This window comes from Stenella coeruleoalba (assembly GCF_951394435.1).
Source record: "Stenella coeruleoalba genome assembly, chromosome: 1".
NCBI lineage: Eukaryota > Metazoa > Chordata > Mammalia > Artiodactyla > Delphinidae > Stenella > Stenella coeruleoalba.
In genome coordinates this window covers 14308214-14328379 of record NC_137169.1, presented here as the reverse complement: position 1 = coordinate 14328379, position 20166 = coordinate 14308214, and the positions used below count along the sequence as shown (strand labels likewise).

General features: G+C 54.9%; 1 protein-coding gene across 1 annotated transcript in view; it reads left to right on the top strand.

Moving 5' to 3' along the window:
- Positions 1-328: 328 nt before the first annotated feature.
- IFFO2 (intermediate filament family orphan 2) overlaps positions 329-20166 on the top strand; it is a gene marked incomplete at its 3' end in the record, with an annotated part of 44567 nt that continues 24729 nt past the window's right edge. Inside the window, exon 1 of the mRNA XM_079936095.1 lies at positions 329-1099. Coding sequence (XP_079792221.1) covers positions 444-1099 — 656 coding nt within the window. The 5' untranslated portion in view covers positions 329-443. The remainder of the gene's footprint in view (positions 1100-20166) is intronic.

Genomic DNA, 20166 nt, shown 5'->3' with positions numbered 1-20166 from the left:
GGACCCTGCCTCCAGCTTTGGGAGCGCCGCAGAGGAGGGCGGGGTGGGCGGGGCGAGCTTGGGAGCGGGGCCTGTGTCTGCAGTGGGCGGGGCCCGCCGCAGAGGGGCAGTGCAGGCTGAGAGTCTTCTGCGCGCTAATACCGCGGAGCCTCCACAGCGTCTCTGACAGCCCCGGCGCCGGTACCAGCGATCCTCGATACCTCGCGCAAGCCGCCGCGGCCTCCACCACGACCGAAGTCCAGTCCCTCGCCTCGGCGCCCACATCCGGGGGCGGTCCGGCTCGCTGTCTCTGCGGAGGCCGCATCTGGCGCGCATCTGGAACCGACCGGCAGGTCGCGCTGGATCCTGCGCCCTCCCTGGCCCGGCCGCGCCGGGATCCCTGCCCGGAGCTGGAGCCGCACTTGGAGCCGCGGGCTCGGGTCCCTGAGCCGCGTAGCCGGCGCATGGTGAACTCGCTGATATTCGGGGAGATGGCCTTGGCCTCCGGCTGCCCGCCGAGCGGCTCCGGGGGGACCTGCCCTGGCGCGGGTGGCGGCGGCGGGGCCGGGCCAGGGCCATCGCCGGTGACGGCGGCGCTGCGGGACGACCTGGGCTCCAACATCCACCTACTGAAGGGGCTCAACGTGCGCTTCCGCTGCTTCCTGGCCAAAGTGCACGAGCTGGAGCGGCGCAACCGGCTGCTGGAGAAGCAGCTGGAGCAGCAGCAGAGCGAGCGCGAGCGGAGGCTGCGCTACAAGACCTTCTCCCGCGAGCAGGCCGTGCAGACCGGGCCCGAACTGCTGCAGCCACCCGCGCCCGGCGGCGGGCACGGCAGCGGCGCGGCGGCCGGAGCCAACGCCAACGCCGCGGCTCTGGGCGGCCTGCCCCCCGGCGGCGGCTCGCAGCCGCAGCACTACGGCCGCCTGCCCGGGACCATCTGGAGCTACACGCAGGTGCGGCGCACGGGCGGCGGCGGCGTGGAGACCGTGCAGGGCCCTGGCGTGTCGTGGGTGCACCCCGACGGCGTGGGCGTGCAGATCGACACCATCACGCCCGAGATCCGCGCGCTCTACAACGTGCTGGCCAAGGTGAAGCGCGAGCGCGACGAGTACAAGCGGAGGTGAGTGGGGCCCCGCTCCTGCCCCCGCACTCCCGGCCGGGGGGGTCTTCCCTGTCTCCGCGGCCAAGGAATGTGTGCGTTCGGGAGGGGCCGGGGGCGGCAGCTGGTCCTGGCAGGTGGGCTGGAAGCTGTATTTGCAGAACGCCCTACACACGCTTGGAAAACTCAGTTATCTAGTTCCAAGAATGGGAGCGGGTGCTAACTATGGTGGGGGACACCTCCGCTCCGTCACTGGACCAGGCACATTGTTTTCTAGGTGACATAGTGACCATTGGTGTTTTCCGTGATCTCATCTAATCCTCATGGCAACGCAAAGTGTGGGGCATTCTTATCCTCATTTTGTAGATGAGAGAACCGAGGCACAGAGATGCAAGTGACTTGCCTAAGATGGCTTGGCTAATAGGTGGTGAAGCCAGGATGTGAACTACTACCTGGCTAGTCTGTCTTCCAGCTTAGGTATTTTCCCAAGGATGTAGGAGGTGGGCTCTCCTCTGTCAATGGATGAAAAGAAATAACTCTTAAGTAATCCACTGGCTTCTTGTTCCTTGAATTAAAAAGTCATGTGTTTAAGAATGGTCGGATCTGTCCACTGAGGCCAGGGTCTGCTGTCTTGCTCCAGCTCTGTAAGGTCCAGCTGGCTGGGCTGGATAACCAGACCTACATCAGACTGGCCACGAGCTTTTAGAAACAGCTACCTTCACCTCTCTTCTCCCCACCCCCAATTCTCATGGTTTTTTGGACCCCAACAAACTCAGCCCTAAAGGCCCACAGAAGGAGATAACCTTAGGCTGGAAGACTGGGCACCGAATGGACCCAGACCACTGTCTCTGCTGGACTATGGCACAGACTGCCTGCTGAACTGGCTGGCACCTTCCTGCCCAGCCCAGATTCCCTAGCTGGGAAACTGACATTGCTTCCTGCCTGCAGCCTGGCTGACAGTATTGTCAAATCGGCCTTCTGATAAGAGTAGAGGGGTCTGTCTGGAGCATCTCAGGCCTGGATAGGGGCAGGGCCCTCTGCCATCCCAGGCATGGGCAGCTCTGCCTTGGGAGCTGTGGCTCTGAACTTCAGGGCTTGGAGGATGCACTGAGAAGCTTCTTTCCTCCATTCCTCGAGTCCTAGTGCTCACATGAGCACAGAGAGCTGGGCATGGGTCTCCTTCCTTTTCCTCTACTGGCAGGCTGGCCACTGGGCGGGATTCAAGTTCCAGCTCCATTAGCTGCCTGTGAGAACCACTGGCTGAACCACGTGGTCACGGAACCACTCGGAAGCCTGTTTACTTATCAGAGAAATGGGAATAATAAAATCCATCCACAGTTGCCCAAGGGGTAGGTAGGCTGGTGGTGCTTTTTGGAAGGTATACAGTAATCAACTTGACATTATTAAAGATGATTGGCTCTGTCAAGCTGTCAGGGAGCAGTTGCCTGGAGTCTCAGGTCTCTCATGCAGGGCCTGGCTTCCTGGAGGTAGGTCTTGGACCCTGCGGGGAGCAAGCTACTCTTCTGGGCTGGTTGTTTCTCCTGAGGACTTGAGAATGGCCTGGCGCCTCGCCATGCAGAGGCCACCTCTCTGCCCCTGCTGGGCAGCTTCCTCGGGGTGGGGCAGAGAAACAGGCGCTTGGTCTTGATGGTGAAACTTGGAGGGATGGGCCCTTCTGTCTGCCACTGTTGATTGTGTCGTCATGCCCCAGGCTTGCGCTGTGTTTGTTTTATTGTGTGTGTGCTTTGGGGATCTGGCTACTAAGGAGATGAAAAACTGTGCCCAGTCTTAGAGGGAGATGGGTCGGCATTGAGCAATGCCCTGTTCAAGTTGCACCCAGGGTGTGGGGTGTGATGTCAGCTTCTGGCACTGGCCTGGAGTGACATGGGCGCTGCTGAGACAGGTGGAGTGTGGGTGTCTCTCTTCCCGCCCTTCTGGGGTGAGTGTGTACCTTCTCTTTCCCCATTTTTTTTCTTTTTTTTGTGAACTGGGGAGACGCATCTTTTCTGAAGTTGATTCAGGGCTCAAGTTGGATTTTTTCAAAGCAAGTTTACTCCCGTCTTTGAGCCTCAGTTTCCCTATCTGTAAAAGCGAGAGGAGGGTGGTCTAGAACTGTCCCTGAAGCCCCTGGCTGCCTCAGAGATACCTTAGGCAGTTCCTTGAATATTAAATAAAAGTTAATATTTTAAAAATGTTAAAATGGTCATAAAAGTGTGCTCAGTCACTTTTAAGTTCTTACTGTTAACTCATGGAAGTCTACTTAACATTGATTTGTTAGTACTTGGCCTCAAGTTAGAGCCTTCCCCTGCCTTCTCTTTGTCAGAAGAGTACTCTGAGATTACAAAGCAAACTGCTTAAAGCTGGTCCCGTTTGTAGCTACTAATCTGTGTGAGTCAGGATTTTCTTAATACTCTGTAGCCAAAACCAGAGATAGAATTAAAGCGAAGGTGGACCTGTCATCCATAATCCCAGTTCTAAATGTTAATGGATCAAAATAGCCTCATCAACCTCATGGATTGAATTTAGAGTAGGTAACTGTTATATCATTGAGCCTACAATATAAATTTATACAAGTAACATTCTGTTTTTACTTGTTTCTGTATTTGGGTTTATCATAAGAATTTTCTTTTGGGAAGAGGGCAGGCGTATGATCAGCCTTTTGAAAAGCTTAAGAACCACTGGGTTAGATGATCTCAAAGGGTCTTCCCAGCCTTGACAATATGTAAATCTGAGTTTGAACTCCCTGCGCACTTCTGATCTCCTGTTCATAAGAGAATGAGACCAAGGTGTTTACCTGGGCTCTTGGCCACTGAAGGCTTCAGATCGTTCCAGGATGTCTAGCATGGAGCCCCAAGCAGTGGCCAACAGAAGGAGCCTGTGCCGGGAAAGGAAAGGTTCCAGGGTTTCCTCTGGTCCACCTGGAGGAACTCGCAGCCTTGGAGATGTTCATTCTGCGTCTCCAAAGGGCAACCTGGGTTGTGTAGCTCAGTGTTCTCCAAGCTGGGGACTTTTGGGGTTCCACCTCCATGAACTGTGGCCATATTCATGTACCACCATCCATATTATTTCTTACGTAAAATATTTTATATAGCCTTATGGGGTATAATTTACATATCATAAAATTCTCCCATTTTACGTGTACAATTCAATGATTTTTAGCCAGTCCACTGAGTTGTGCAACTGTCAGCACGATCCAGTTCTAGAACCCTTGCAACACTTCTGCCCTTTTGCAGTGAATCCCTGTTCCCACCCCAGACCAGGCACCACTGATATGCTTCCTATTTCTATAGATGTGCCTTTCCTGGGCATTTCATATACATGGAGTCATACGGTATGTAGTCTTTTGTGTCTGGCTTCTTTCACTTAGATGATGCTTGTGCAGTCCATCCATGCTATAGCTTATATCAGCCGTACATTCCTTTATAATGCTGAATGATATTCCACTGTATGGGTAGACTACATTTTGTATATCCATTCACATATATAGTCAATAAAATGTAAATTTAACAAGTCACCTGTGTGCTACGTCACATCATCTTGTGTGCTGTCAGTGCTACAGGATCCGTGCTTTGGAAATACCAACCCAAACCAGAGCCCCTGGCCTGGGGGTGACTGGGCCCTGGCCCCGATCACTCCTGCTTTGGTTTCCTTTTGGTCCAATCAGCTCTGAGCTCTTTACCATGAGGGAAATGTGGTCACTGAAACTGTAGCCGACAAGGTTGTCAAGCATTGATTTGAAAACCAAAACAAACATCTCTACCCTGTCACCATGCAGTGCTACCAAAATACCCTGCTCTGAGTTTGCAAGCTGGGGGGCCTTTCCCTGGGAGATTCCTGCTGAAACTAGATAAACTTTAGACAGGCAGAGAGTTTTACAAATGGGCATCCTAGAGACCCAGACTCCAGGTCTGGCTCTACCATTAGGCGCTGTGTGACTTCAGGCCAATTCCTGCCCTCTCTGAGCCTTAGGTCCCCTACCTATACACAACAGGTTTCCTTTAGGTGATCCCTGCCAGCTCGCTCTACATTTCGGTCTGTGATTTGGAGGGGCCCAGTTCAGGGCTGCTCTTTCTGCCTCCTGAGATGACAGTGTGGCCTTTCTCTGTTCCGGGCCTCCCCCTCTCCTGCCTCAGGCCCTGTGTGGTTTGGAACCAGCTGGTTTTGTTGCCTCCCCTTGCGAGTTGCTGAGTGTCTGTGCCCCTGACTCCAGTCAGCCTGAAAGTCTTGGTTTAGTTTTCCCTGGAGATTTGTTTGAGAGCCAGGATGACCACAGTGATCATTTAGCCTAGTGGTTTGCAAGTGGACTCTTTGGAGCCCTGGAGTCTAGAAGAGGGTGATTCTGGGGACAGTCGGGGGGGCTGACCACCTAGGATTCGGCCAACAGCGAACACAGCAGCTCCACTTTCATGATTCTCAGATTAGTATTCTGAGGGAGATTCGATTGGAAACCAGGGTTTTACAGTTTAGAAGAAAAGAAAGCAAGAAATCGCTGATCCAGCTAAATACTTTCATTTTAGAGTTGGGGAAACTGAGGCCCAGAGGGAGCTGACCCACAAAGCCGAGCCAGGCAGAACTTCTGTCTGCCGTTGAGAGCTTTCTTCCCTGCCCTGAGGGGATGCCCGCATCATTTGCCTTCCACTGGGGCTTGGCAGAATTCTCTCCACCTTTTTATGTGTCTGCCTTTAAGCATTTTTTAAAAGCCACTTTCAGGGATAGGCGGGACTTTTGTCACAGCTATTTCTGATCATGAGCCGGAAGCGGCTGGGCCCGAATGGAGGGCTCCAAAAAGGGCTGGTGGGTGAGCCAGCTGGAGCGTCCCTTGCCTTTTCCCGTCATGTGCTGGGAGGCCCTTGAGCAGGTGGGTGCTGGCCCCTAAGTGCCCCAAAGCCACAAGACTGCCCCGGAAAGCTGGTCAGAGGGCTCCGTTCCCTGCCACTTCCATTGTTTCCGAAGCTGCTGATACGGATTCTTTATTTCCGATTTTCCTGGGAGGCAGGCTGGGATGGTGGAAAAAGGGATTGAATCCCGGTTCTGCCACTCTCTGTGGGACTATGGGCAATTGCTTGGCCTCTCTGAGCTGCCTGAGACACTGCTTTCTGTAAAGGAGGGAGAATAACTCCCCTAGGGATCGGAAAGGAGTAAATAAGCTCATGTGTTAAGGCACATGAAGCTCCCGGGACGTCCCCCATCCCAGAGCCCTCCCCCCGCCCCTGCAATATCTGTTCCCTTCATTTACAAGGACTTCTCAGCGCAGCGCTGGACTGACACATCCATTTCAGGACCCGTCGTCGCTCTCTGTCCTGTGGAAGGCGCCAGAGATGGTGCCGGGGGCAGAGGGAGAAAGGGCTACTTCTTTGTCCAGCATCTAAGGAGGCTGTTCTTCCTACTCTTAGTGGTTGATTGGTGCCTCCGGGAATCTCTGGCCACCCTCTGCCCTTTCTCCCAACCTCCTTTAAAAGAAACACGCCCCCCCCCCGCCCCCCGCCCCCAACCCCAACCCCGCCTTCATTTAGCTCCTCAGTATTCCAAGTCTCTTGGGTTAGGCTGGCAGACTCTTTGGGAACAAATTTGGGAGGGCTTTTCAGAGCCTCATGCTAGAAGGAGGGGAATGAGGTCCCAGAAAAGAAAAGGAAACAGGAAGCAGGAAGCAGGGATACAGCTGACACTGAAGATTCCTTCTCCCAGGAATTTGAGGCGGGGCTTTTGCCTTGGCCACCGGATACAGGCCCCTGGGCCCCACCAGCTTACATACACACACACAGACACACACGCATACGCACACACGCACGCACGCACGCACAAGCGCGCTCTCAGGCTCTCTCTCCAAGCCCGTGGCTGCATCCCCACACATGTCGGTATTTGAAAGACATGGAAGGGTAGACCCAGAACTTTCACACATCCTTTGCTGCTAAGAGATGCATGGACTTCCAAGGGTATTGATTTGAACCATGCCATGTGTCAGTGATACCGGAGGCTGCGGACTTTGCATGTGGAGTCCTGGCTTTCGATCACGTTGATGAGATTCAACCGGGTTGGTGCTCCGTTTATTTCCCAGGTCCTAGATGGCAGGAGGCCCACGGCAGGGAAGGAGGCAGTCCTATTGTAACCTCAGGGTCAGGATATGTTGCTCTCCCCTGACTTTCTTGCATCGGGCATTCCTGAGCACCCACTGCCTCCCCATCACAGGACCGTACACCCTGAATTGTAATTGCCTGGGATGTATCTGCCCCCTCCACTGACTGTAAGCTCTGTGGGGGCCGGCTCCGGGTCTGTCTTCTTCGCCGTGTACACAGAGAACCCATCCAGGGCCTGGGCAGAGTCCATGCTGAGCAAGTATTTGTGCAGTGAGGGGCGCTCTGTGCTCGGCTGCTGCGTGCCGGTAGGCCCCAGTGAGGCTGGGTTGACACAATAACTGACACGCATGGACTCCACATCGGCGGACTCACAGCTTGTGGAGGGCAGGGTCTGGACCTGGAGTCAGGAGACACGCGCTCCAGTCCTGACTCATCAGTTCAGCAAGTTTGAATGAGTACCTGTCTCCTGGTGCCACATGCTGGGCCGCCGGTGCAGGAGTTAGAAGCTGAACGAGCCTGGGCTATCACTTTGCCTCTCTGAGCCTCAGTTTCCTCATCTGGAAAACAGGGATGCTGAGCTCTGTGTCCCAACATTGTGAGAGCAGTAAATGGGCTCACAGAGCTACAGTACGTTGTAGGTGGTGAAGTTCCAAGAGTTACGCAGCCAGATTTCACAGGGCAGAAGGGGGGAGCCGTGCTGGCTTTGTGAGTTGGGCAGAAGTCAAGAACGGGGCTTGAACCTGGGGAGAGGGTAGTCCATGACCTTGCTGGCAGCATCTGGGGGTTGTGAAGCCTCTTGGCAGGACTGGTGCTTAGAAGATTCCAGGCCAGGTGGGAGGCTGGTGAATATTTCTGATGCTGCCGCCTGCCTGCCAGGGCAGTGCCCTCCCAACCCCAGTGGGCACCCATGCTTGGCTTCCTGGACAGGATGTAGTTTCTTGCTCTAGTTCTTGGTACAAGAGTAGTTGTCACCCAATACTAAATCTGGCAAATGCCTCACGTTCCCTTGAGGGCCTGTGGCCTGGCTGAGCCCCCTGGGGTATAGGAGGGGCCAGTTAGAGCCCTGTGGAGTCCAGGTCGTGGTCCTGGCTTCCCTGGGGTGTTGCCCACCTGGGTGTGGGGACACTGGGAAGATGGGCTCACCCAGTGCCCTAGGAACAGTGTTGTCTCTATAACTCTATTGGAGTGATCTGCATTCTGTGCATGCCATTTAATCTCTTGCACCTTGATGTGTTGCTCTGTAAAATGGGGATGAGTTTTCTTATGCGTTCTGCTTCCCAGTGTTGTTATAAGAATCAGTTGAGGGGCTTCCCTGGTGGTGCAGTGGTTGAGAATCCGCCTGCCAGTGCAGGGGAGACGGGTTCGATCCCTGGTCCGGGAAGATCCCACATGCCGCGGAGCAACTAAGCCGTGTGCCACAACTACTGAGCCTGCTTGCCAAAACTACTGAAGCCCTGCGAGCCTAGAGCCCGTGCTCCACAACAAGAGAAGCCACCGTGATAACAAGCCTGTGCACCGTAACTAGGGAAAGCCCATGCACAGAAACAAAGAAAGACCCAACACAGCCAAAAATAAATAATAAAATTAAATTAAAAAATTAAAAAAATAATAAAATAAATCATAGTGAGTTCATAGCCACCATTAATTGAGTACCTACTACGTGCTAAGCTCTGTGATGAATTCTTTAAATAAGTGAGATTTAATTATTAGAGCAATTCCAAGAGGTAGGATTGATTCTGTTCATTTTACAGATGAGAGTTTCCGAAGGGTGAAGAACTCTGCCCCAGATCTCCCAGCGAGTCCAGCCTGGGTCTCCAGACCCCAAGTTCAGTGCTCTGCCTGGCAGAGGCGCAGGCTGGCTTCGTCTCATGCGGCCTGGAGGCTGGTGATGCTGGCACAGGGTGGAGGAAGCAGACGAGAGGCAGGCTGAGGTGTGGGTCTCCCCGGCACCTGTCACAATATTGCTGGGGCGGGTGGCGGAACAGGAGGCGGCCACCATGCAGGGAAGACTTCCTGCTGTGACTTTAGAGTACTTCTGGTGAAGCCAGTGAATCACTGGCAACGCAGGCAGATGAGCCTCCTGGGCCGCCACAGAGGGCAGGCCAGCCCCCCTGATCTCTGAGGATTGAGCTCTGGGGAGGGGGAGTTCCTGGGTTGGCAAATCTAGGCTGGGAGACCTGGGGGTGAGGGTGGGGGAAGGGATGGCGAGCTAGGAACACTAATCGTTACCTGTCAGGCACTTTCCATGTGATCTGATTTAAACCTTGTGAAAACCCTGCATGATGGAAACCGAGGCTCAGAGAGGAAAGTTAACTTGCCCCAAGTCACACAGCAAAGCCAGGACTGGATGTGGGTCTCAGACTCTAAGTTTCAATGCTCCTTTTCATGCCCAGCGCCTGAGCACTCCCAGGGCAGTGGTCAGGGGCTCACTGCCTGATGACGAGCAGGAGAGAGCAGTGGACATTCTGGTGGCCAGAGGGAAGCTGGGCTCAGGTCTGACTTTTGCTTTCGGTTGGTGCTGTGAACTTTGCCAGGGTATAGGGAACTTGTTACAGTCATTCTGTGCCTCTTGTTGGGGAAGATGAGGTTGCTGGGTGTGGGTGTCTGAGAAACCAAGGTTCTGTTCTCTGGACAGTGGCTGGGCACCCACCGTGTGCCAGGCCCCATGCTGGGCACCGGGGTGAAGCAGACACAGCCCCTGCTCTCAGGAGCTCGGTGTCTGGGGACACAGACAAATGGGACAATGTCACATGACAAGTACCTGCCCAAATAGTGCATATGCATACCAGAGGCACAATAAATAGTAATTAATTTTAAAAATATTTATATACCATGTACCCTTTGCCAGGCTCCATTCAAAGCAGTTTACAAATATTTAATTTATATGACCTCATAACAACTCTATGAGTTGGATACTATCATTAGCCCATTTTAGAGATGCTGAAACTGAGCCATAGAGACATTGAGGGAAGCCAGGCCGAGACAGGAAGTGGCGAGCCAAGATTCGAACCCAGGAAGTCAGGCTCCAGATCCAACCTTTTATCCTGTGTGGTACCCGGGAAGGGGCATGTGCATTGCAAGCAGCTTTCCTGCTCTGAGCCTCAGTTTTCCCTTCTGTGTAATGGGGGTAATAAATCTGGCCTCATGAGGCCGTTTGGAAGATTAAACGAAGTGATGCCTGTGGAAGCATCTTATAAACTGTTGAGTGCTGTGCCCATGGTGACTAAGTGATCGGAAACCCTGGGCCACACCCACACTGCTGTTTCTTCTCCAGCTTCTCATGCAACCTGGGGCTACTTGAAGTTCCATGAAAGGTCTTGTCCTCCCCTTGCCTTTATATCACATCTCCCCTAGATCCCAAGTCAAAGGACAAAAACCTTTGGAACTAAACAGCTCGGAGCAGAGCGTTTGTGTGGAACTTGGAAGCTGGGAAGAGAGGAGTCCAAGAGTGTTTCCACTGCTTATCAGCTCCGTGACCTTGAGAGAGTCGTTGCTTCCTTACCTGCAACATGGGGATGGATAGACATATTGCATGGGTGGCATGAGAAAGGGACTGAGGTGACGGCCCTCAGACACTGGCAGCTGCTGTGATGATTTTTAAATTAATTTTTATTGGAGTATAGTGGCTTTACAATGTTGTGTTAGTTGCTACTGTACAGCAGAGTGAATCAGCTATATGTACACATATATATCCCCTTTTTTTGGATTTCCTTCCCATTTAGGTCACCACAGAGCCTTGAGTAGAGTTCCCTGAGCTATACAGTAGGTTCTCATTAGTTATCTGTTTTATACGTAGTAGTGTGTATATGTGCCATGATGATTCCTCAGTGAGGCTGGGGGTCCTGGGGAGAGAAGCAAGGGGGCACTCCGGTGGCACTGGGGCCCTGGCCTGGGCTGTGCTGGGTCGGGGCTGTCTCCAGGGCGGCTCTGAGATGCTTGCTCAGCGCTCGCTGGCCTGCGTGCTCTGACTGCAGAATGTGCAGGTGCACACAGCCCCCTGCTCATCTGCTGCGCGACGGAGAGACGCCCCCACAGTGGAGACACTGCCTTCCACCCTCTTAATTGGCATTTTTATTACTTGGGTTATTTAAGGAGTTTCTTGGCTCGCTGCCACCTGTTTGCCGTCTAGGGGGAGGGGAAGAGCTGGGTCTAAGTGGACCTTGTGAAATTCCCCAGCAGACAGGCCTCTCTCTGGGCAGAGTCGGTACATCTTCCCGGGGCCCACTGGCGCCCCCGTTTTGTCCCCGCCTGCTGTGGTTAATGGGCAGAAGGCCATCCGGGGGCAGGGTGTGGGTGGAGACTGAGACTGGAATAGATGTGGGGAAAGCTTGTTGCAAAGTCAGAACACTGGACCAGAGAGAGAGCCTTGGAGCACTAGGCGGGACCCTGGTGGGACCCTGTAGTGCCTGAAATCCAGGGATTCTGGAAGACAGCTGAGCCAGCTTAGGGCCAGTCAAGGAAGGCTTCCTGGAGGAGATATCAGCTGAGTTGTGTTTTGAAGGTCCAGTAAGAGTGGAAGAGAAGGGGGAAGGGTGCTGCCGGTAGAGAGAACAGCTTGTGCAAAGACCTGTAGCTGAGATTGCCATGCTGGTGCACAGCCCAGGCCCGGGCTGGAGTCAGGACACAGCCAGAACCTGGCCTGCCTGCTCTTTCTTCTCCACCGTTCTGGCCTGCCTCCCTCCTCATGGCCTTCTTGGCTCTCTTTGCTCTGTTTTGCTGTCTCTCCTCCTCTCTCCTTTCCCTCTTTCCCTTCTTTCTTGTTTTGGTCTCTGTTCCCTATGGCTGGAGGCAGGGGAGGGCTGTGAGGGGTCTCTGTCCTCCACCCCCGCCCAATGCCAGGCCTTGGTGGGGGGCTTTTTGTTTGCTGCTGGGCGTTGTGAGCCCGTGCGTGAGCCCATGGGTGTGCGCGTGTGTCTGTGAGTATGGGGCCGAGAGCCTCTTTCTACCCGCTGTGGACTTGGAGGACCTGGGGTCAGGACCCCACCTCTGTCCAAGGCAGACCCCTTGTACTATGGGCCTGGGGTCTTGACATCAGTTTGGGTGACAGGGGAGGTTGCCTGGTGAAAGGGATAGCTGCCAGGTTAGAGGTCAAAGCCGTCATGGGGGCCTCAGCCTCCCCCGCCCCTATCAAGGTCTAGGCCTGTGATTAGACACCGGTTGGGGAGTGAGCTGGGGAGGCTAGGCTGCTCACCTTACCTCTCCCGCCTGACTGCCCCACCTGCCCCTTCTCCCTCACACCTGTGCCTTCTTCATACCCTCTGGTGGGCCCAGAGGGTTTGAGGCTCTCTCTGAGGTCATTTAATCTATCCCCCTGCTTCTAGGAGACGTCGTTCCCCTGTCATCCCAGATGACTAAATGTGCCTGGTGTCTTTTGAAGAAGACCTTCTGAGAGTCCGTCCCTCAGTGTTTTATCTTTTTCTCTCTACCCCCACCCACATACCCATGACCATTTTACAGATGAGAAAACTGAGGCCCAGAGAAGGAGAGCAGCTCCCTTGAGGTCACACAGCACAGTAGGGGCTAGAACCCAGGTCCCCTAAACAGGGTTCCTTTGAAACCCTTGGGCTAAGGGATCCTTCTGGAGGCTGCTGGTCCTTTAAGGAGGGCTTTGGAAAACTTGCAGAGGCCAGAGAACGTAGAGTGAAGAGGCCTCAGAGCCTGTCAAAGTGGAGCCCACACAGACCGATCCGTGCCCCTTGACCAGACATCCGGGTCCTCAGTGCTGCAGATGAGGCTCTCTTGGCCTACAAAAGAGACACCTGAGGTCACCTTGGGTTTGTCTCCTCGTAACCAGAGGCAGTTTCCTGAGATAGGCCTGGCGTTGGCATCTTGGGGTGTTGACTGAGTGGCCGACTGACCTACTGTCCCTGTCTGCCAGCCGTGTGCTCAGCTGTGCATTTCTCTGTGCCTTGGTTTCCTCTTGTATAAAATGGGATGACGAGACCCAGAGGGTTGTTGATGAGCCTGGCCCACTGAGGGCCATTCCCATCCCCTTTTCTCTGGGGTGAGCCCTGGAGTTGGAGGTCTGAGAACTTTGCCCACAGTGAGGAGTTGGGTGAACCACAAAGGCTGATCCCCCAGTCTTTACAAAGACCATGTTTCTTGAGTCCCCAGCCTGGGGCTGGGCCCTAACAAATAGTATGTTTGGATCTGTACACAGTTTTCTATGGAAAGTCTTGATATTACATTGCAACTGGTTTGAGACTTGCCTTTAAAGAAAGTGTTGATGTTTAAAACATCAGGACTTACTCAAGTTGGGAAAACTGGGGTCAGAGCTCACCAGGCTACTGACAGAGCCACGATTAACCTGATGCTGAGTTCAGGGAAGCCCCAACGTGTAGGTTGTTCCTTTCTGGGCCTTAAGGCATAATACATCCATGGGGAAATTAAAAAGAAATTATTTGTTCACTCTTCCTCGGCTGCATTGTCAGCCTGCGATCGGGGCCTTCACTTGGGTGGGAGCTCTGATCCTGGAGTGAGATCGCCTGGGTTCCCATCACCACCCCAGGGATGGGTGTAAAATGGGGATGACATCTGTAAAATGTCTGTAAAATGGGGATGACAGCCTTAGCTCACGGGTAGTAAAGAGGGTTCAGTGCGATGGTGCACGCCGAGGGCTAAGTGGGGTGCCGGCCCCTGAGTTGTTATTGCTCTGTCCCTTCTGTCCCAGCCTGGCCCTCACCAGCCCCCAAGGCCCCACACAGTGAGAACTGCCTCTTCCCTCCCCGTTCCAGCTGCAGAGTGGCCTTTGTGTTCAGAGCACTTCCTTTCCCCAGCAGAGCTGCCTGCTTGGCTGGCAACGAGGAGGTCACATCCCCTGTCCTCCCCAGCAGACTGTCAGCGCAGGATCACTGGTAGGGCAAGACCTAGCATTCGAGGCTGTGGCCAGCACAGTGTGTCACCTGCAGCCTGTGGCTTCCAGTGGCCTTGCTGGAGAGCAGTCTTGAATGGGGAGTCTGTCTGTGTCCCTGCCTCCCTGGGGAGGGGCCCCCTGAGTCCCAGCATCCTTGTGCGGATACGGAGGCAGCCTTGGGACCCATCCCTGGCCTGAGGTCTCACTGTGAGGCCGGGGCAGAGCTGGGATTTGAACCTGAATCTGGTGGACTCTTGCAGAATAATTCCGGCCACACTCCCAGGCTCAGTCTTTCAGGTTGAGGAATGGGCTGCACGTTCCTGGCCCTGGCCCTTGGGCTGAGATACAGGAGTTCAAGTCCTATCTTACACCTCAGGGATCACCGGGGCAGCTCTTATTCCTGAAGGCCATGGGAATATGGCTCCCGGGTTCTTGTCCAGCCCACTGACTATCGCTGCAAGGCTTTGTGGGTGAAGCACCCGCTCCCAGACCTTGGCAGAGAGGTGATGGACGTTGAAGGCTGTCCTGGCATTGTTTTTCCAGAGTTGATGTCAAGGCAGCTGGTTTAGGGTTTCGCCTCTGAGACAAAGGCTGTTTTGTAGCTTCTGTTGGGTTTTAAGTCCAGGCATGTCACCCTCCCAAGGTGGGAAATGAGGTGGAAGGGATTGCAGAGAAACTCTGGGAGGCTTCACTCACCCTCACCTCCTCCAGGAAGGAAGCCAGGATCTCATAACCCCATTATACTCCTCTAGCCGTTCCCCGAGCACATCCCATGTGCCTGTTGCTGTTCAAAACTTCACGGATGTTTTGAACTGCACAAGACTCTTGAACCTCGCAAGACTCTTGAAGGGTAGCTGTGGTTAATGCCCACTGTACAGATGAGGACACAGTCTCGGCAGGTGAAATGACTTGTTACTTGTCATGGCCAGAAAGTGGCAGAGCTGGCATGTGAACTTGGGTCTTAAAAGATCGTCACTGGGGTTCCATTACTGTCCAGTCTCATTTCAAACCCAGCTTTGGGAGGGTGCTTCAGGAGGTTGAGGCGCCCCAGGGAAAGGCTGGAGCAGATAGCTGATGGGATCCATAGCTTCCCTTCTCAGGATGTTGGGTCACGGTGCTTGGAGCATGTGTTGCATATTTAAGAATGTGTGTGTGGGTGTGAGCACAAGTTAGAGAAGGGGGCTGGACGCTGGAAGGTCTATAGTCATGGAAAGGTGATTCCAGGGAGCCCTTGAGGGCAAGTGTAAGGAATCATCCCAGGGGACACCTAGGACCTTCTGCTCTTCTTTTTCAGGAATTACTCCGCTTGATCATTCATCCATCCATCCATCCATCCATCCATCTATTCACTCATTCACCCATCCATCCACCCATCCATCCCTCATTTTTAGGGTGCTTGTGCTTGGCCCTATGCTTGGGCCCTGGGGATGATGCTGCGTGGACTGGAAAGGCAGACTCCTATCCCTAGGCAGCTTGCCAAATGACTGTGAAATCAGACTTGCAAGAGTCCTTAGAGATGTTTGATTTCTCCCCCAGCACACACTTTTCAGAGGAGTAGTGACTTGCTAAAGGTTACACAGCAAGTTGGTGGAAAACCTAGGACTCACAGCCAGGTCTGTGGATCCCAGCCCCGTGTTCTTGCATCTCTGCTGTGCTGACAGACGGCTCCACTCCTGGCTGGCAGCCCTCTCACCTGGCCCTTCCTTCCTTGGCTATTTTGATGTGTTCTCGGGCTTTTCTGGAGTCCTCTGCAGCCTCTCTCCTGAGAGACATCCAGAGATCCTGGTTGGACCAGCGTACAGGCCCCAGGCTGGAGCTGGGCCTGGCTGTGCTGTACCCTGAGATGACACCGTTGTCCACTTGGAATGTCAGGTTGGCTGGGCACCCGAGTACAGAGACTCTGAGGCCCTGCTTTGCTTGTGGACTCCAGCTTGCTGTCCCCAGAGGGTCTCCAGGGGTCATCTGTTCCTCCCTTGCCTTGAGGGTAGGACCTCTGCAAATCCCACTTAAAGGTTTTACTGCCTGGGAAGGACATTCCAGGGCCTTCTAGCATCCTTGTAGGCTTTCCCATTGGGAAATTCTTCCTGGTCTCTAGCCATAATCCCATACGCTGCATTTCCCCTTGCTTAGCCTTCCATTGAGTAGGGAAATGGGTGGGCACTGGCTGGTGAAGACCCTTCCTGAGTTCTCCAGGCAGCATCCGTCCCCCACTGAATCTCAGAAGCTTGCCTTCTTCCTGCCTGAAGTTCCTCTTGACTCATGCATGCTCTCGTTGGGACATGCTTTTTGTGTAGAAAGGATCTGGCTGGTCCCTCTAGGATTCCACAAGTTCCTGGGGGAGCTGGGGGCGGGGCACGGGGAGGAGGTACATGTCTTCTCCTGGAGTCATGGAGCCCTCTGAGCCGGAAGTGGCCCTGGAGCCCAGGGATCGCCCTGGCCCCACCTTTCCTGATGGGGAGACTGAGGCCCAGAGAGGTTGAGCAAGCATGTCTGCGGCCATTCAGACAGCCTTCACAGGGCAGTGCTGTTTCTGGGGTTTGGGTCGGGGAGTGGGTTTTCCAGCCTGCTAAAGGTAGCTGGTGGCCTTCAGACCTGGCAGTCCCTGCCCCAGATGGGTGTCCTGGAAGCGAGGCAGCTGGCTTCACTGTGCTCCGCGGCCAGGAACCAGTACCCACCCCGCTCACTCTCTGGGTTGGCAGATTCCTGGCGGGCCAGGCCTCCCCTCAGAGCCGGGCAGTGGCACCTCCTCCACTCCCACATGCTCCGTGGTTCCCTCTCACCCCACTGCCTCGCTGACTCCCTTTTGGCCCCTGGGAGGCCTCTTACCTCCAAGGGTGGAGGGCAGGAGGCCTGAGTGTTACGACAGTAAGTAAGTTGCCAGGGGGATGCTAGCTCCCGTGCTGGGGCAGGAAGGGGTTAAGCAGCTCTGTGTGCTGGGGCAGGAGTCCCAGCTGGTGTCCTGGCCCCTCAGGCCAACCAGGCCATCTGGCTTGGCAGACGTCACACCGAGTTTCATCTCTCCCAAGGCAAAGTCACCAGGAGGAAGCCGCCTGCTCCCTTTGTGGGCCTGCTGGGGTGGGCGTGGACCAGCCGTCTGTCCCTAGGAGGCCAGGCAGGTTGGGAAAGGGCCCACCACTGGCAGGCTGCCCAGGGGGGTGGCTGGTGGAGGGAGAGTCTGAGCTCCCAGGGATGGTCAGAGCTTCCTTGTGCAGATGGGTCCCGGGACGGGCTGGAACGCAGGCAGAGCGGGACTTGCACCCGGGCCCTGCTAGCTGCTCCTCCCTGGGGCTTCAGCCCCCAAGCTCATCCGTTCGTCCAGTGCATAAATACCAGCTGAGGGCCTGCATGTGCTGGGTACTCGGTATCCAAGTCTACCAGACAGCGCCCCAGTCCCAGTGTGGGGGAGAGGGACGCAGAGAATGAAGCCTCTGAGGGGCAAAGTGGCATATCTCAGCCAAGCCCAGGACCCAGGACCCTGGACCCTGGACCCACCCCCTAGCCCCAGCAGCTGGAAGTGGGATCTGCTCACTAAGGTGAGCAAAGTACCATGAGATGCTCGGTACTCATGATCTTGTATAATCTTCACAACTCAGTGAGGTAGGTACTGTTATCCCATTTTACAGATGAGGAAGCTGAGACTCAGAGAGGTAAAGTCGCTTTTGCCAGGTCACCAGCTGGGGCATGGCCATGGCTGAGTCTCTCTCTCTGACTTACAAATCTTTTGAGATAAAGAGGCAGCAGTGGGGCCGTGGGAGTGGCCTCACCCCTTCCCCCAGGCTTCTCCTTCTCATCCCTCTGTCTTGGACCACCTCGTTTTTGGCTCTTGCTGAGTCCAGGCCAGGGGTTGTGTGGCTGGAGGACCAAGTCTCAGGGGGAGAGAGGCCCCGATTGGCTTTGAGTTGAGAAGGGAATCTGTGCTGGTCCCTTGGCGGGGCTGGGATTGGTGATCGTCTGCCTCCTCCCCCTGGGCTGGGCACCTGGCAGGATCCAGGCAGCTTGGGGACCTTTAGTGTCTGCAGGAAGCCCTGCCCATCCGAGGGTCCTCGGGGCTGGGCCAGGCCTAGGAGAACCTCACTTCGGCAACCCCTCTGTCGGGGCCTAGTGGGGCCCAGGGTAGGGCCTCTGGGCTTCGCTCTTACAGTTTGGAGGTGATGCCACTTGGGGTCTATTCTGACCCCCAGGAGACTGAGGTACATGCTCCCTGACCTTCTCCATCATGACGCCACCTGGCACAGAGAAAAGGAGCCTAGGCTTTGGGGTCAGAGAGACCCGTGTTCTACTGCAGCATCTGCTGCTGCATATGGAGAGCAGAGGCAGGCGAGTCTGGTGGTTATGAGTTTGGGCTCTGGAGCCAGACTGCCTGGCTTTAAGTCCTGGCTCCACCACTTCTGGGCTCTGTGACCTTGCGCACGTTGCTTCACTTCCCTGGGCCTCAGTTTCCTCATCTGTAAAATGGGCATAATAATAGCACCTGCCTCATAAGGCTGTTGTGAGGATTAAATGAGTTGATGGTGCCTATCACATCCTAACATTTCATATCGTTAACTGTTATGATTAGGGAACCTGGACAAGTTGCCTTACCTCTGTGAGCCTCAGTTTCCCCATTGGCAGAATGGGGGTGAGGAAACTAGAGGCTCCAATAAGGTGCTCTGCCAGGGGTGTTACTGTCGCAGAAGGTTCTCTGAGAGTCTGCTATTTTTGACCTCTCTCTCCTCTAGAGGTGTACCCCAGCCCTGTGGATGGATGGGAGGAGCGCTGTGTGTGTGTGTGTGTGTGTGTGTGTGTGTGTGAAGTGCCCTTCCCACTGGTTCACATCATGTTGAATGTCAGGGCTGCATGGTGGCAGGAGGCTGGTATTAAGCCATGAGTCCATCCCCTTGAGCTGTGTGTAGTCGCTAATCCCGCTTGGTGCGGTGACCGCATTCTAATTACCTGTCCGGGCTGTGCCTGCAGCCTTCCCAGCCAGTGATGACACTGATGGCGCTCCACATGCAGGTGGTGGCGCCATGACCCATCCCTTGTTGCACCAGCTGCACATGTAATTGGTTCCTGGGGTCCTTGTCACTCTTCCCTCCTTCCTTCCTGGTGACTGCTCAGGGCTGTCCTCCTCCCTCAGCAGCAGCATGGCAGGACACATACAGGCTCTGGGTTGCAGTCCCTGCTCTGCCGCTGCCTGGCTGTGTGACCTTGGGCACGTCACTTCACCCCTCTGCGCTTCGGGCTTCTCATTTACAAATGGCCTGGGCTTCTGAGCATCCCCTTCTGAGGTCCTGAGGGCTCATGTTCTGTGATTTTTTTTCCCCCCATTACGCCTGGAGCCTGATGTACTTGCCAATCCTCATTTAATCCAAGAGGGGGGTCATTCTCCCCCATTTCACAGGTGAGGAGACTGAGGCACAGACAGGTGACCTGGGGAGGTTTAAACCCAGGATGAGGTGTGTGCCAACCCTTGCCTGGTGGGGTCTGCTTGGTTGCCGACCCCTCATTGGTCCAGGCGTGCTTAGCTCGGAGTGAGTGACATGGCTGTGTTGGGGAGATGGCGTCGAGCTGCAGACCCGCAGTGTCGTGCATTTACCTGCAGGACGGCACGGTCACTTGAAATAAACAACAGAGAGATCCAAAGTGCACATTAGGTTTCCAAAATAGCCTTGGGAGTTGCTGTTTTTCCTCAAAGCTATAAACATATCCTTGGGTGGGGCTCCCCCAGCCTCCTGGGCACAGAGCCCCTGGGCCTCCAGCTTCTTGGCCTGGTGTCCAGACCCCCTCCTGGCTTCTGGATTTGAACAAGAGATGGAGTCCCAGAGGCTGAGAGCTGCTGACACCAGGGATGGGGGTTGGGTGGAGGGTCCCTGGGGGCTCGGCCAGGCCTGGGCAGAGAGGCTGAGTCCTGGGGACGGAGAGCCGTGAGCACTAACCTGCCCATCGGGGCCCCCATGGGAGGCAGGCGCGGGTGTCAAGGTGAGGGAAGGAGATTGTTGGAGCAGATTAGAAGAGCTGGCAGGGACTGTGGAGGTTGTCTGGGAAACTGAGGCTGACAGGGAGGGGCGGGGTGGGCAGGGAGGTCATGTTCAAGGCCACACAGTGAGTTGGTGCTACACTGACTCCAGATAGGGTCTCCTAAGGAAGGCCCTGGAGGGGATATTCCATGAGCCCTTTATCCA